The 14,114-nt window shown below is 46.1% G+C and overlaps 1 protein-coding gene across 1 annotated transcript in view; it reads right to left on the bottom strand.

Annotated features, from left to right (window-relative positions):
- Positions 1 to 14,114, bottom strand: part of jmjd1cb (jumonji domain containing 1Cb) — a 116,500-nt gene that overhangs the window by 19,955 nt on the left and 82,431 nt on the right. Inside the window, exons 4-12 of the mRNA XM_085361162.1 lie at positions 10,423 to 10,528; positions 10,141 to 10,265; positions 9,439 to 9,582; positions 8,617 to 8,658; positions 5,536 to 5,806; positions 4,204 to 4,755; positions 3,792 to 4,134; positions 1,405 to 2,317; positions 1,101 to 1,301 (exon numbers count right to left, since the gene is read on the bottom strand). Of these exons, the coding sequence (XP_085217288.1) occupies positions 1,101 to 1,301; positions 1,405 to 2,317; positions 3,792 to 4,134; positions 4,204 to 4,755; positions 5,536 to 5,806; positions 8,617 to 8,658; positions 9,439 to 9,582; positions 10,141 to 10,265; positions 10,423 to 10,528 (2,697 nt within the window). The remainder of the gene's footprint in view (positions 1 to 1,100; positions 1,302 to 1,404; positions 2,318 to 3,791; positions 4,135 to 4,203; positions 4,756 to 5,535; positions 5,807 to 8,616; positions 8,659 to 9,438; positions 9,583 to 10,140; positions 10,266 to 10,422; positions 10,529 to 14,114) is intronic.

The following is a 14,114-nucleotide window of genomic DNA, read 5'->3' on the forward strand; positions in this document are numbered from 1 at the left end:
ACCGGTGAACCCACTCCACACAGGGAGGACTTTAGTCTGCTCAGCTTTTTAAAACCAAACGTCGTCAGCGCGTCACAATCCCGGGAACACGAACTGTGGATCTGAGGGACGCTGCACGCTCACTAGCTAACAACCTGTGATTTATAAGTCACATGTCTTTACTGAGGTCACAGAGCAAGACAGCAAAAGGTCACGTAAACCTCTGGTCACCAGTGAAGCTCCTGCTGGAAATGAGAAATAACTGGAGGTGTAAGGTGCATCGTAATCGTCTGCATTTCTCAGAAACAGATGCTATATCGCTCTTTTACACCCATTCTACTGATGCTAAATGTGAAAGTGGACATTTCAAGGCTGTCAGTTTAAAGTCTACGTTCCTGAATGAACACACAACTGGTGTTACTTTGGCACCAGCTCCAGAAACAGATCGCTCACCTGACCTGTTAATAATGGTTTAGACGACTAAAACATAAAACTGAACAAGCGCTACACACCATTAAAATACTAAAAGAATAATTCCTTTCACACCAGCCAGTTGTATGTTGTTAAAATATAATCCACAAGGTGGCAGGCTTCGGTATCACAAAGCTCTGTACTACTGCTATTACTAGGATCAATGTAGCGTTGTAGTGCTGTGAAGGCATTTTAGGAAGGTGCAGACTTTCACAGATCCATCCATAGAGCTCAGCGACGTGCATTTGGGCTTTACAGGTGAGCGTCTTATTTCATTATTGTGTCACACATCATGCTCACGGCCAACAGGCTTATAGGAAACCAGGGGAGCAACAGCATCTGCCAGTGTTAAAGAAAAAACCAGCCTTTGGAAACCACAGCAGCGAACTTTTGAACATCAAAACGAGTAAATCACTGTAAGCGTCAGCACGCTGGAAACAGACATCTCGATAAAATAAATATGGACATATGGACACGTGTCATCCTGTTGAATGAACTGTCGTATAACAGAAACAGACTATAGCTTAAAGGTGACACTTCTTCTTTCTGCCAACCAAATCTTTCCTTCGCCTTTACCACATCCTTTATCTTTGTTCACCAGTGGAAATATGAACACAAACACGCTGACATGGGTGCTCCTGTACACCTACCCTCCTGAGAGAGGCCTCAGAGTTCACAGTAACAGGATTTTCAGGGTGGACCCACTTAGCCGTGGGTCCACCCAGGTTGAGCCCTGGTGGGTAGGACGTTGGCGTTCCGTTGGGGTACTGCCACAGGATTGGGTACAGACCAAGTCCTGCAGCCCCGCTGTGAGCTTGGGCTAGAAGAGATGGCGAATGGTGGCCCTGGCCCTGAAACACACAGACGCATCTTTAGCTTTTCTTTAATGAGGGTAAAAAGACAAAGACACTACTCTTCTCCACAGTACAGGACTGCAGCACACAGGAGGCACACCTGTAGGTACTGCTGCTGGTGGGGCAGAGCAAGGTGACCCAGACCTCCCGGAGAGTCGAGTCGAGGGTGGAGAGATGCTGCAGGAGGGGCCATGGCTGGGAGCACAGTGGGAGGCAAAAGGTGTGGGTGAGGCAGGGCGGAGGTGTGAGCAGGAGCAAGGAGATGGGAAGCTGCGTGGGGGTGTGACGCAGGGGTAAGGCAGGGCGAGTGGGGGGAGTGCAACGTGTGCAGGTGGGGATGGAGATAGGCTGCCACGTGATTGGATGAGACTGTTGCAGAGGCGGAGTTCTCTGCGTCGGAGCGAACCAGAGCTGGGTCTCTGTAAACAGTGAAGGGCTCATTCTTCTTGATAATCAGCGGACTCTTTGTGTTGCTGCTCGTACTGACCGCGCCCGACTCTAGCCGCACTGGCTTGAAGCCAGACCGCGGAGGTTCTGCCAACTCTATTTTAACTGGCAAACGAGACGGTGGAGGCGGGGAAGTATCCGAGTACCTCAGCATTTTATGTTTAGATACCTCGGGGGAGGTGTTAGGTTTAGGTTTAGAGATGTCCGCCAGGCCTGCGTGGGCCTTAGCTTTGACGAGATCAGCTTGACTTGCGTTGGGGTAGGAGGGGCTCTGAGAGCTGTCGGGGCGGGATTTCTGCTTCAGGGAGTCCAGGTGAGCTGAGCCGGGGTTTGGGCTGGAGCTGATCTGAGGTTTAGATATGTCAGGGGGGAGCACCGTGTTCATCTTGTGGGGGGCTGGTTGCTGCTGAGGGTGCTTTCTTGTCTCTTCAGATAAAGAGGGACTCTTCATGCCAGCGTGGAACGACTGTAGTGTATGGTGCTGCTGCTGATGAAGATGATGGTGAGGAAGGACATTTTTCTCCTTTTCCACCAGCAACACATTTTCAGCTATAGATGTGACAGGCCTGGGAAAAAAGCACAGCAGGAAAAGTAAGAAGCAAGTATGATGTTGACCATATTTGAAAGACTATAAAGTTAAACGTTGAGAGAAGTCCTCAGATCACCATGTGGTCCAGGGCAGGTTTCTGTGATTGCATTCAGTTACGATCCAGGACTGGGACACGTTTCTTTTTCAGTTTCAGATCCTCAGTCCACTTTGTCTAACCCTGACCCGACCAGGTCATTTTCCATCTATCCATGTACTTCCTGTTAGCCTAGTCACAGGTCTATCCGAGTGTGACAGGAGAAACAGCAGGGTGCATCCTAAACATGCTGCTAGTCTATCTCAAGGCTACAAAAGGCGAGAGAAGGTGGGAACCTAACATTCATGTCTTTGCACTGGAGCCTACAGTAACCAGAAAGAGTCTACATGAATGGCAAAAACATGCAAACACAGAGGGGTCCTAGTGGGCTGCTCTATTTAACAGTGACATCCACCATCCAGTGCGCTGCCCTACATCTTGGCTAAGTGAGCAATACTTTTGGTACACAAAGCACACTGGAGGAATAAACACATACGTAAAGAATATATATTTATGCATACCAGGTAAAACAAAGTTCAGTATCTCCCTCAATCTGCAGGTTTTAGGGAATCACAAAGCCACAAATGTGCAGTAGCTAGGAGCCAGAGCAGGCCGCGATCACAGCTGTGCCAGATGTGGTTCTAGTTTTGATGACCAGAGATCCATTGTGTTTGCTAAACTTGTGTTGACTGCTAATATTTTAATATAAAAAGGTGTTTTACTCTCCTAAAATAGGCCCACAAATCCAGCAGTGGTTGAGCTTGCTTGCAGTGACCTATTGACCTATTGTATTAAATTCTCTGCTTTCTTTCCATTATTGGTGTCTTTTATCATGGTGGTACAGTCTTATCTTGCTATAACCTATGTGCTGCAGTTTACTCTTATTGGTGGCTTTTATCTGTGAACATAATTCGTTACCTTTATGTATTTGATGTGTGAACTGTTTTATTTTTTATTGTTTTATGTAAAGCACTTTGGTATGCCCAAGGCTTTTAAATGTGCTCTATAAATAAAGATTGTTGTTGTTGTTGTTGTTGTTGTTGTTGAGCTCTACGATCAAACAGCACCGGAAATAATTCCAACTCCTGGTTTTGGAGTAAGGAAAAGGCCCTGGGAAAAGTAGTCCCACTCCACAGCTGGATCACCACCACATTAATGTTTTTACAGCCGCAGCTCAGGCACCACACCTACGGGATGAATTTCAATAGAATATGTCGCCTTGATCTCGAATTATCGCAGTCACCAGATTTTCAGAAACCTTGACCTCTGACCCCTGACCTTGAGATAACAGCTATTGTATCAATGTAAACTCGTACGTCGCTTCATTCTGTCACAGGCGTCCATGTCGCTCGGGCGCCGTCCCAGCATCAGGTAAAAACACGTGAGCTGAAATATTTAAAACATTGTCTGCACTCACCTGATGACCTCAGAGGACGCAAACTCCAGCCTGCTGCTTACGCTCTTAGTCGCCGTAACGCCGCCTCCCAAGATGCCTTGATGCTGCACGGGAGGTTCCATCTCCGTCCTGCGGCCTCCCTCCGATGGCGAGGGAGACGGCGCTACAGGAGGCGATGAGACGGGTGAAGGGTTGAGAGAGAGGTAAGGTGAAAGGGCCGTGGACTCGGCCTTTTCGGAAGCGAGCAGTGCCGACACAGCCTCTGAGCTCTCGCGGTGCACGGTGGCCTGGGCGTCATCTGTGATGTCAATCACACCGGCGCTGTGGAGGTGGGACAGCGACGGCGTCTGGGATCGAGACGACGCTAAAACAAAACACAACAAAGTAAGAACACTGAAGCGTCGTCAGAGATGAGAAACTTGCAGCAGCTCACCTTTCACAGTGTTCTTGCTGTTCTCCAGAACGCCGCCCTGGACAACATCAGACATCAGCGGCGTCTGTTGCCGTGGAGACTGGGTGATCTGCGTTACGGCGACCAGTTCCTCGTCTTCCTTTGATAACATTTTGCTCGTTTCCTTCACTACGCTCTTTTTGACATCCTCTGTTGCTTGAAGCTCCGCCCATGGAGACAGGCGGCCAATGACAGACGAGGAATCGTTGGTCTCGAGTCCCTGCAGAAGCGGCTTCTCGTCCTCCTCCATTTTAGAAATGGCACTTGGTTTCACGTCGCTGCGAGTCTTTAGCTCGTTCTCAGAGTTGGGCTCTGAGGAGGAGGAAGAGGAGGAGGAGGAGGAAGATGAGGAGGTGGAGGAAGAAGATGAGCAAGAGGAGTGGGCGGCTCTCTTATTGTGAGGATTTTCTGAGTCGCTGCTCTCGGACAGATCGGATGTCATGTCGGTCTTCGGCTTCTTTGGACCCGCCTTCTTCTCATCTTCGTCACCTTTCCTGCGTTTGTTCGCAGACTGCTTCACCTTGGACTTGGGCTCTGAACAAACGACAAACAGGTGGGATCATTCTGCACCTGTGTGAGACTCGTGGTAGCGACAGATTTATTTTGGACAGATCGTCGTGTAGCTGGGTTCCTTCACAGACATTTGAAACATTTTCAGTATCACAAACAAAGGCAAGCTGCTGCTCAGATGTTAAGGAAAGAGACAAGAACACTTGCACAGTCACACAACACACACAACTTTCTGTTAATATGTTGGACTGTTGAATCATCATGTTGTTAGGGGCTGTCAGAATGCACAGTTTTAATATTCAGCACTGGAGGTAAAACCTCAGTCTGACCATGACCGTAATCGCCGCAGAGCCAGTGAGAGGTTGGACTGGTTTAGCCACTAAACTGGGTCAGATCCACACACATGGGTGAGGCGCAAAAGTAAACTTTCCTGAACAGAAACCTACAAACTAAATATGATGGTGCATAATACATCTAACATCTAACGTCTGGTCCGAGTCTTACGTTAAGCTAACCTTTGCACAGCGACCAAAAATTGCTTCTTTTTTCCATAGGTTAGGTTAAGGTCATAGACTGTACATAAAAGATGGGGAAAGCCACCGTGACATCACATTCTGGTGAAGTCACTTTGTGAAAGGTGAGCACAGGCATGATATTTGTTCTGTTTGACTCGATTTATTGTTCTCAATATGACATGAAACTGGGCTTTTTACCACAACCACTAACTGGAGTTTTAAGTGGCTTCCATGAAACGCCTTCACGTGTGTGCATGTTTTAGCTCTCTTGTGATGAAACCCGACTCACCTCGCCCTGCGGGCTCTTCTCTTCGGTCCTTTTCCTCCTCTGGAACGCTGCTATCTGATCCCTTCCTCCTGGAAGAACGAGAGATGCGCTGCTCTCTCTGCTCCCGCCCGCTGCCACCAGGCGAGTGGTGTAATTGGCTGGCCGGTTGCTGACTCTGCTGCGATTGGCTCAGTTGTTGGGAGGCCAGCATGCCCTGTGAGGCTTTAGAGTTGGGGCCTATTGATGTCATGATGGGGCGAGGGCTGTTAGCCTGGGCTCGTGTGTAATGACTCTGCAAGAATGAAAACAGAAATAAATAACAAATTCAATTTATGAACAGAATCTACAGAATCACAAACACAAGTCTGAGTTTACCCACCAGTACGTGCACCTCAACAACATCAGTAAAGCCTACATCAGATTCTATTGTCTGGTTTCACTGTTACGGCTGGCAGGCTGTATGCTGCACACAATCAAGCATTGGCTGACACATTTACACATGACATCAACAAACAAAAGAAGTAACTGGGCTACCATGGGTGTGAAGCAACTGTACAGATTATGAGGTAAGAAAGGAACACTGAAACAACTACTACAAACACACCGTTCTTCTATATGGTATCTATACGACAGTCAGATATGTATGACTGCTTGATATACTTCTGCAATTAATTTAAAACACGCCTGAGTTTAGCTTCAGTCAGAGGAACGTCCACAGACACGAACACTCCCTGCAACAGGCTGGAGTCATCAGGCTTTACTTTGTACTTTCTAGTTTCAGAGAATGTTCCTATTTATCACGTGGACAGGAACAAACCTCCATCTGTGCAGTGTTGAGGTTACCAGACAGGCTTTGGGTCCCAGTGACAGCACAGAAGCTTCTGGTAGACAGTAGCTATTATGCAGTTGCCTAGTTTAATATGTGAAATCATGTCAGTGAAGTTTAAACTACTTAACTTGGTGGGTGAAGATGCACAGCTAACACTATCAGTCTGCTGGGGGGTTGGTGTGAAAGAGCACAAAGTTAACATCCCCGACTGCAACTGAGGGTCACTGCCTACTGTCATTCAAATGACCCACAGCAGACAGGAAGGACAATATTGCTATGATGCCCCCACAGCAGTGATGGAAGATGACACACGGATGACTGGAGCTGTCCTTAACTTGGGTTTTATAGGCTGCAGAGTGCAGGGCAGTGAGCTGATCTCAGGCTAGAGAGAGCTCATCAGTGACAGCATCACTGCCCCAGCACATCCTGATACTGTGACTCTCGCACAGCAACAAAGACACTGTCATTCTGCTTCTTATGGTATATTAGGTAACGAGGTCCCAGAGCTGCAGAGAACATGAAGGTGCATTTGTCTGTAAAGTAGATGAAAACCTACAAACCAGTACGCTCAAATGATTGTAACCAGTATAGTAAAAGACAATGCTGCACCTGCTGATCTATTTCTGCTGAAGGTGTTCAGGGGTCTGCACGCTGATAACCCCTGTCCCTGAAAGCACACCTGCTCAATACGATTTACTGTACGCATGCAGCAGAGTACTATGCAACACAGCAGTCAGTGCAATTCACAAGATGTTTACAAGGAACTAAATTTGCTAAATGTCCAATTTGTATTTACAATAAACGAGCTGCATGTGATTATCTAGGCTTAGCTCTGCTTTGGAAAACGACATGTTTTTCATTATAGATGACAGTGATGCCGATCTGGCTACATTTGTGCTGCACGAGAACGTCACCATTTGTAAGTGAAATAAGTGAAATGAGGTCTTTAGGAGTTTTTTGTTTCCATCGCTGTGAAGGCTGACACCGAGGCCTCATTACCAGGCTGCGGCTTCACTTCCTGTTTGTGGCAGTGGGCGCTCCTTTCTCTCCCATTAGTCAGCGTTATCCATAATTCCCAGCGTCAGCAGGTCAATGAAGTTGCCTCAGAGTGAGTCATTGAACTAAGCACCTATCCACTTTTCATGACCAACATGGGCCCGTGGTTATTTCCCCGTAATCACTAGAAGCTGACAAACACTGACATTCAGCGCCGTGTGGTCGATCTTAGTCTGTTCCTGTTAGCACAACTCCTACAGACTCTGACTGACATGTTGGAGGCTGCTGTGCCAGTGTGTTTATTCACTCTGTCCCGTTGCTGACCGTGAGAGGGACACGTGCTAAAGCGGTCAAACCGTGGCTTTGATAAGGACAGAACCTACAGCCAGGCACATGATGCACAGCACATTCAGTGTCTGTGAGAGGTAGTTCTTGAATCACGTGATCTAATCCTTGGTGAAAGGCATAGCAAAAAGCAACCCCACACTGCTGCACTGACCTCTGTGGTCACACACACCGTCACAGCTGGGAGCAGCTATATTACCCGGGGTGTGGCGGAGGCTAAAGCAGCCAGTAGATGGCGCTGTGAGAAGCACTTTGGCCCGGTTACTCTTTTAATGAACATGTGAAACGTTGCAGAGCACAGATTTAGGTTTAATGCAATCGGTGTTCACAGAAAACGTTTTAAACTGAATTAATGGCCGAATATTATACGTTTCAGATGATTTAGGCAGGTCAGCTATATTCATTTAACAAACACTGTCACAGAGCTCCACGTTTTACCTTCACAGAGTTTAATTTGTCTGCTTATTCGATTACTCCACGAGCAGTCCAAAAGACCAATGGAGTAAAACTATTGATAGTTGATGTGACCGAGTGCCTGCTGAGGCAGCCAGTAGTATTTAATAAAACCTGACTTACAGAAATGAACCTATAAGACTGAGAAGACAGATCAGTCCGCTTCCACTGAAGCTGATCACTGACCGTGTTTCCAGCTTTGTCCCAGTGTGTGACGCTGGCTCCAGACTGCATCTCAGTGCAGATGTGTGGAATTAGAGCTCCACTGCAGATACTCAGCTTGTTCTTTTATAAGTACCAAATGAAAACAGTAATCGCATCACGGCGCTTCACACTGTAAGTACAACCCTGGGCCTGAGTTAGATTTAGGGGTGTGTGAAAATGTTGAGCACAGAGGACGTCTGTCAGCTTTGTTCTACTGCAGAAAGTGTAGGACTGGAGGGTTGGGAGGTGGTGTAGCAGTGGGGGTTCTGGGGTACCTGAGTGCTGCCAGTGGTCCCGCCGGGTCTCCCTCCCGCCATCTTTAAAATGTCAACGACAACAGGAAAAAATAATAAAAAGAAAAATAACAAAATGAAATGAACACAAAGAAAATGTGGGACAAGGAGAAATGTTGTTATTGACTGCGGGACTGGCTAAGAGTTCAACGTTAGCTCCTTACACCAGCTTGCTTCAAACGAGTACGTGGCAACTTGACATTACATCACCACAGTTTAATGGTCACCTGCTGACACCGCAGGCACATTACACGGAGCCGAGAGGTGAGCAGAACAACAGAGCGCCTGAGTGTCTAACCTCTTAGGCGAGGTTCATAGAAACTTTTACGTTAAAGGCAAAGTTGGCAATTTAAAGATACGGTGAACACAGAAAATAAGGAAGGACATTGGTCAAACAGCTCTGTGGAAGATTCGGAGCCACAGCCCTGTTCAGGGAATGCTGAGGATAAGGATGACGACGCGGAGCGTTCAGAGATCTGTGTTGACCAATGTCTCTGACACGGACAGATACACAGGAGGATGCAGATGATGCTGAGATTAGATGAAAAGCAGCAGCTGCTCGCTAACAGAAACAACACCAAAAGCCACGTGCTGGATGCATTCAGCTCGACAGTCATGAGTACACCAATCTTTGCTATTCTACAGCTTTGTGTGTTTCGTCTCAACTCCACACCCTCATCAACTCAATATTTTGCATACAATCCATCTTTATTCCTCATTTCTAATTTTTCACTGAGTACCTACAGCACAGGTGACAGATAGTTTATCACTGTATGTCATATTTGCTTCTGTGTCTGTACTCACGTGGGCAGCGTTGTTGTTCTGACTGGATCGCGACCTGCGCCTGGAGGTAATGCCGATGTTTTCCCCTTTCAGCAAAGAGTGAACAACGTCATCCAGAAAGGTCATCTGGACCATGGATGGATCCACGTTCTGAGGCTCTAGCACCTGAGCACACACACCAGGTTCATTCGACACTCGTATCTTGGAGAATTCAAATGATATCAAATGATGAACAGATGCAAATGTAAACAACATCATTAGAGTATTTACGTTACTCTGCATGTACAGGTCTATAGCAAGAACAGAATATCTGCAGACTGCTAACCAACCATTACAGGTATCCTTCAGCCTCAGAGTAGATACACCAAAACGGCCTCTGACCCTGAGGTGACTAAGATTCAAACACTTCTGAGACTGAGTAGATCCATCTATGGTATCAATCTGATTTCAGTGTAAATCAGTAACTGGGCGGTGTCAGATTCATGCCTGCTTTCATTGAAGGCTAACGGGAAAAGTCAAACTCCACTCCTTTTGCCTCTGTCTCTTAATAGCAGATGAAATCAGATGAAACGTCTGTAAATGATTATTATTTTAAACACGATGAAGACAGAGGGGTGTGTCTCAGGTTAAGGTCACACGTCCCATCCTTTCGATCCATTTCACACAGTGTAAAACTACTTAAATAATAACATCACATAACTGTGTGTGAGTGCATCCACGTACCTGGTCATTCATAACGACCATGTTTCGACTGAAGAGGTCGTGATGTGTAATGATACCAGTGAACCACTGGGTGGCCGAGTCTTGTCTGTACACACGCACACGGTAGCCATTTAATGAGTAGGGACCTGCGAGCCACAGGAAACAGTTCCCACTGCAGTTATAGTCCCACTGCATGTTCCTTATACAACAACTATTACAGTAACGATGTCACTGACGTGGTGAGCTTTAGCGAAATAAGACGGCATGCTAAAATGCGACCACACAGTCCAAACAAAGACTTACCTTGCATAAAAATCTCCTGCACCTTCTGGTCTTTGAGCCAGCCTTTCACTTCTTCGTGGAGCTGAGGGTTGTCTCTTAACACTGGGCTTTGACTGTCCACCTCATCCTTAAAGACACCAACAAGTACCAGCAAATGATTAAACACGTGTTTGAGTCAAAGCCAGCTCAGAAACAACCAGACTGACACAGACGATGGTTTCTCAGCTACCGGTGCCACCGTGTTCATTTCAACTTCAAAAGCTAATAACTCTTTAGAATGTTTACATTTCTTTATTAACGTGACCACAAAAGTCCTAAATGTAAGAAAAGAAAGAGTTATGTAAGCGAAGCCCACACGTCACAGTGTGTCAGAGCCTCCGTGTCCTTCTTGCACAGGCTGCTGCTAGCTCGTGGATCTTCTGCAAAGTCTAATCTAGACGTCTCTTCCTTGATGAATGGTTCACACCCTGTGCTCAGTCCAGACTGGGATCATCATACTGTACTTGCTGGAATGTGGGTGATGAAAAGATCCAATGATCCTTCTTTCCGGTTCTGGATTTTTCCGTCTGTAATAACAGACTGATTTTGCCTCTGCTAACATCCCTGCTTCCTCTGATGGATGTGTCACTCGCACAGTATGTTGTGGGTTCAGATAAAAAGCCTGGAATAATCTTCAGACACTTTTCCTGCTTAATTCAGTTCATATCTACAGAATAAAGGTTTTCACATCACACTTCTTTTCTAATGCATTACATTTCAGTGTTTTATGATGTTTTCATGCGTGTTCATACAGCAGTCGTGTCAACAAAAACGTGCCTTTTTGATCGTCTACATGAGCTTTAGCACGATGTACAGCAGCATTGTTGTTTAATGACTGAACATGAGGCTGTTAAAGGATTAAATACTAACTAATGCAGTCTCCTCCCTCAGTCCAGACTTCTGGGAAGGGTAGCAGTGCTTGTTTATTTGTGCAAAGGCCTGTCTTGGTAAAAGCTAAAGAAGAAACATGATAGAGCTAGCACGGGGAGCTGAACTCTGTGGGTGAAATCAGCAGTAGTAACTACAATGACAGAAACTTGCACAGGAAAAAGGGTTTTAACGACCTTATTTTGGGGCACAGATACAAGCTCTTTGTTGTTGTTTTGTGCATTCAGTTTATTTATATCCCGATGACCGCTGAAACTATTTATATAAAGCTGCAAACTGCTCGTCAAAGGTGGCTTTGAAGCAGATGGCAGTTACTTGCACACGTGTCATCCTTTGGTTGTCTCGGTAATCCTGTAAAAGCAGGTCATGTGTCAGCCATTGTATCCTGCCCTGGCGCTCGCAGTCACCGCACACCTCCAAGGTGAGAAAAGTCGGGACCATCTCGCATCGCCGCTGGTTATTTTTCTCTTCGTCACTTGAAGTCATCAAACATCATCAGAGCAAATCCCGCCCAGTGTGGACGCAGCATCTAAAGCGCCAGCATTACCACCATGGCTGAGACATCAGCGGATTCTCACCGCAGTGACTGAAAACATCTAAAAATCCAACTCCTGTCAAAATCTGATGATGTTTATAAAAAACCCAGATTCAGTCTGAAACTAGAAACCAGGAAAAAATGAAGTGTTTTTGAAAGACGTGATATTATGTTTCATACAGCTGTGAAGCTCTACTGTCAGTGGCACCGAGCCACAACCAAGTGAAACAAATACCAGAAAGATTCACACACACATATCCCTACATGACACCTTGTTGGAGTAGTTTCTTAGATCTAGTGTACTGGTTATTTATTTTTAAATTATTTGCTGGCTTTATTTACAGACACAGTGAAGAGTGACAGGACAGCAGAGTGAGAGAGGGGAAGGGCGGCCAAGGGCTGCAGCTCGCCGCTCTTCACCATCATACGGCCGCCCGCTCATCCCTCTGAGCCGACTCATGTATTAATGTACACTTTGTACCACAAAGTGTTAGTTTTTACTCTTCTGTGACCTCGTTTTGATTTCACAGTATAAGGCCCTCACTCTGCACACTACTACGTGCTCTTTTATTCTTTATCCCTTCGCTGTAACACATTCAAAGTATCAATAATTACGTTTTTCTATAACAACAGATTTTCTGCTGTGACAGTAAAAAGGTAACAGGTATAAGACAGAGACATCACAGACACAAAGGGATGCTAAAAGACGACGAGTAACCAAACCACAGACACCACACCGTCTCACAGCTCCGTGCAGCTCAGTCAGGAGCTTATGTGCACTACAGCTCGTGTAGTAACGATCCATTCTGAGATGTTCCAGAATAAAACGGATTACTGGTGTTTCAATCAAATAAGACGAGTTGCTCCTTATCCTGGTGACGGGCTGAGACAGCTCAGAGCTGCTCTGATCTCTGAGCGTTTTCTCATATATGAGATCATCTATAATCTTCTCTATTGTTAATTACTGTTTACAAAACTGTGAGATAAGAACTGGGTGTGAGCACCCGTCCGTGTACGTCTCCTCACAGATAAAGAGTGGCAGGAGTCAAAAAGACACAGAGGCAGGAAGTGAGGCCGCTTTCATTTCACCTTCTCTTTCATCTCCTTCCCCTCCCTCTCTGATCCTGCTGCAGTGCTCTACTTTCAAAACCTTTTTTAACTCCAAATTAAACCAGTGTAGCCTAAAAATAGCCCAGTGGAAAGCAGCGTGTCTCATATTCTAGAGTTTGTCCTTCTGATGACTAATGACCTCTGTTAATAGACTCCTCTAACTCGTAATCCATCCCAGTGAGCGCACACACTATTCTCTGTGTGTGAACAGCGGGGCTATGATGTTGCCTGGTTTGTTAGTCAGTATGAAGCTTCAAACCTGCAGTAATGTCAGTTTGAAACGATGTTCTGAAACTAACTCGAGTCCAGCAACAATTTGACTCCTTTTTCTGACGGCAGTCAAAACTGAATGAGTGATGTAAGCTGGCAAAGACGAGCAGACTTCCAAAGCTTTTGTTTTGTCAGATCTGAGTGCTGACTCTATACACGTGGTTTTACGGCGCTCTTACAGACGTTGCATCATAGTCTCCCACACAAGTCTCAGTCAGACACAGCAGGTGACTGTGCAACAGCACAGAGCAGCTTTTGTATTAGGAACACTGCAGGGCATAAAGCCAGAAACTTGCTCTGAGGCTGTCAGCTGAACACTATTAAAATGGGTGTGTCAGCTGCTTGCTGCCTTCCTCCCCCAACAGTCACATTCATGGAGGAAAACAAAGAAAACTTCTTAATTTTAAACACACAGAAGTGATCCTGCAATGTGAACAATACTGAACGTCTCCTCATGACACCATCAACGGGTCGGGCTGGCAGCAGCTTCCATGAAACCCAATACTTGGTACTTTGTGGTTTCCAGCCACATCTCCATTGGATGTTCCTGCTGAGCTCCTAAACCCCATATCCCCTTCATCAGACTCGACTTTTCAAAGTGAATTTACACTTAACAGAAGGAAACTGTGTTTGGTCGGCTCTATTATTAACAGATGAATCTGTATTTGGTGCTCTAGTAATAAATTGGGGCAGCGGGACAGCATCTGTTCTGTGGTTTATATGACTCGGCTGTTTTGATACTGGACTGATAAGCATGCTATGTGGTTAGCAGTTGCCTCCTAAGCTTGCTCCTGTCCACTGTGTTTGTGCTGTTGAAGCATTTTAGGAGCATTTAATGATCACATGAAGTAAAGTTCTACTCTGCTGTACG

Source organism: Diplotaxodon limnothrissa, linkage group LG8 (genome assembly GCF_057381915.1).
Source record: "Diplotaxodon limnothrissa isolate DT_005_m linkage group LG8, D_limnothrissa_male_GT1.1, whole genome shotgun sequence".
NCBI classification, from domain to species: domain Eukaryota; kingdom Metazoa; phylum Chordata; class Actinopteri; order Cichliformes; family Cichlidae; genus Diplotaxodon; species Diplotaxodon limnothrissa.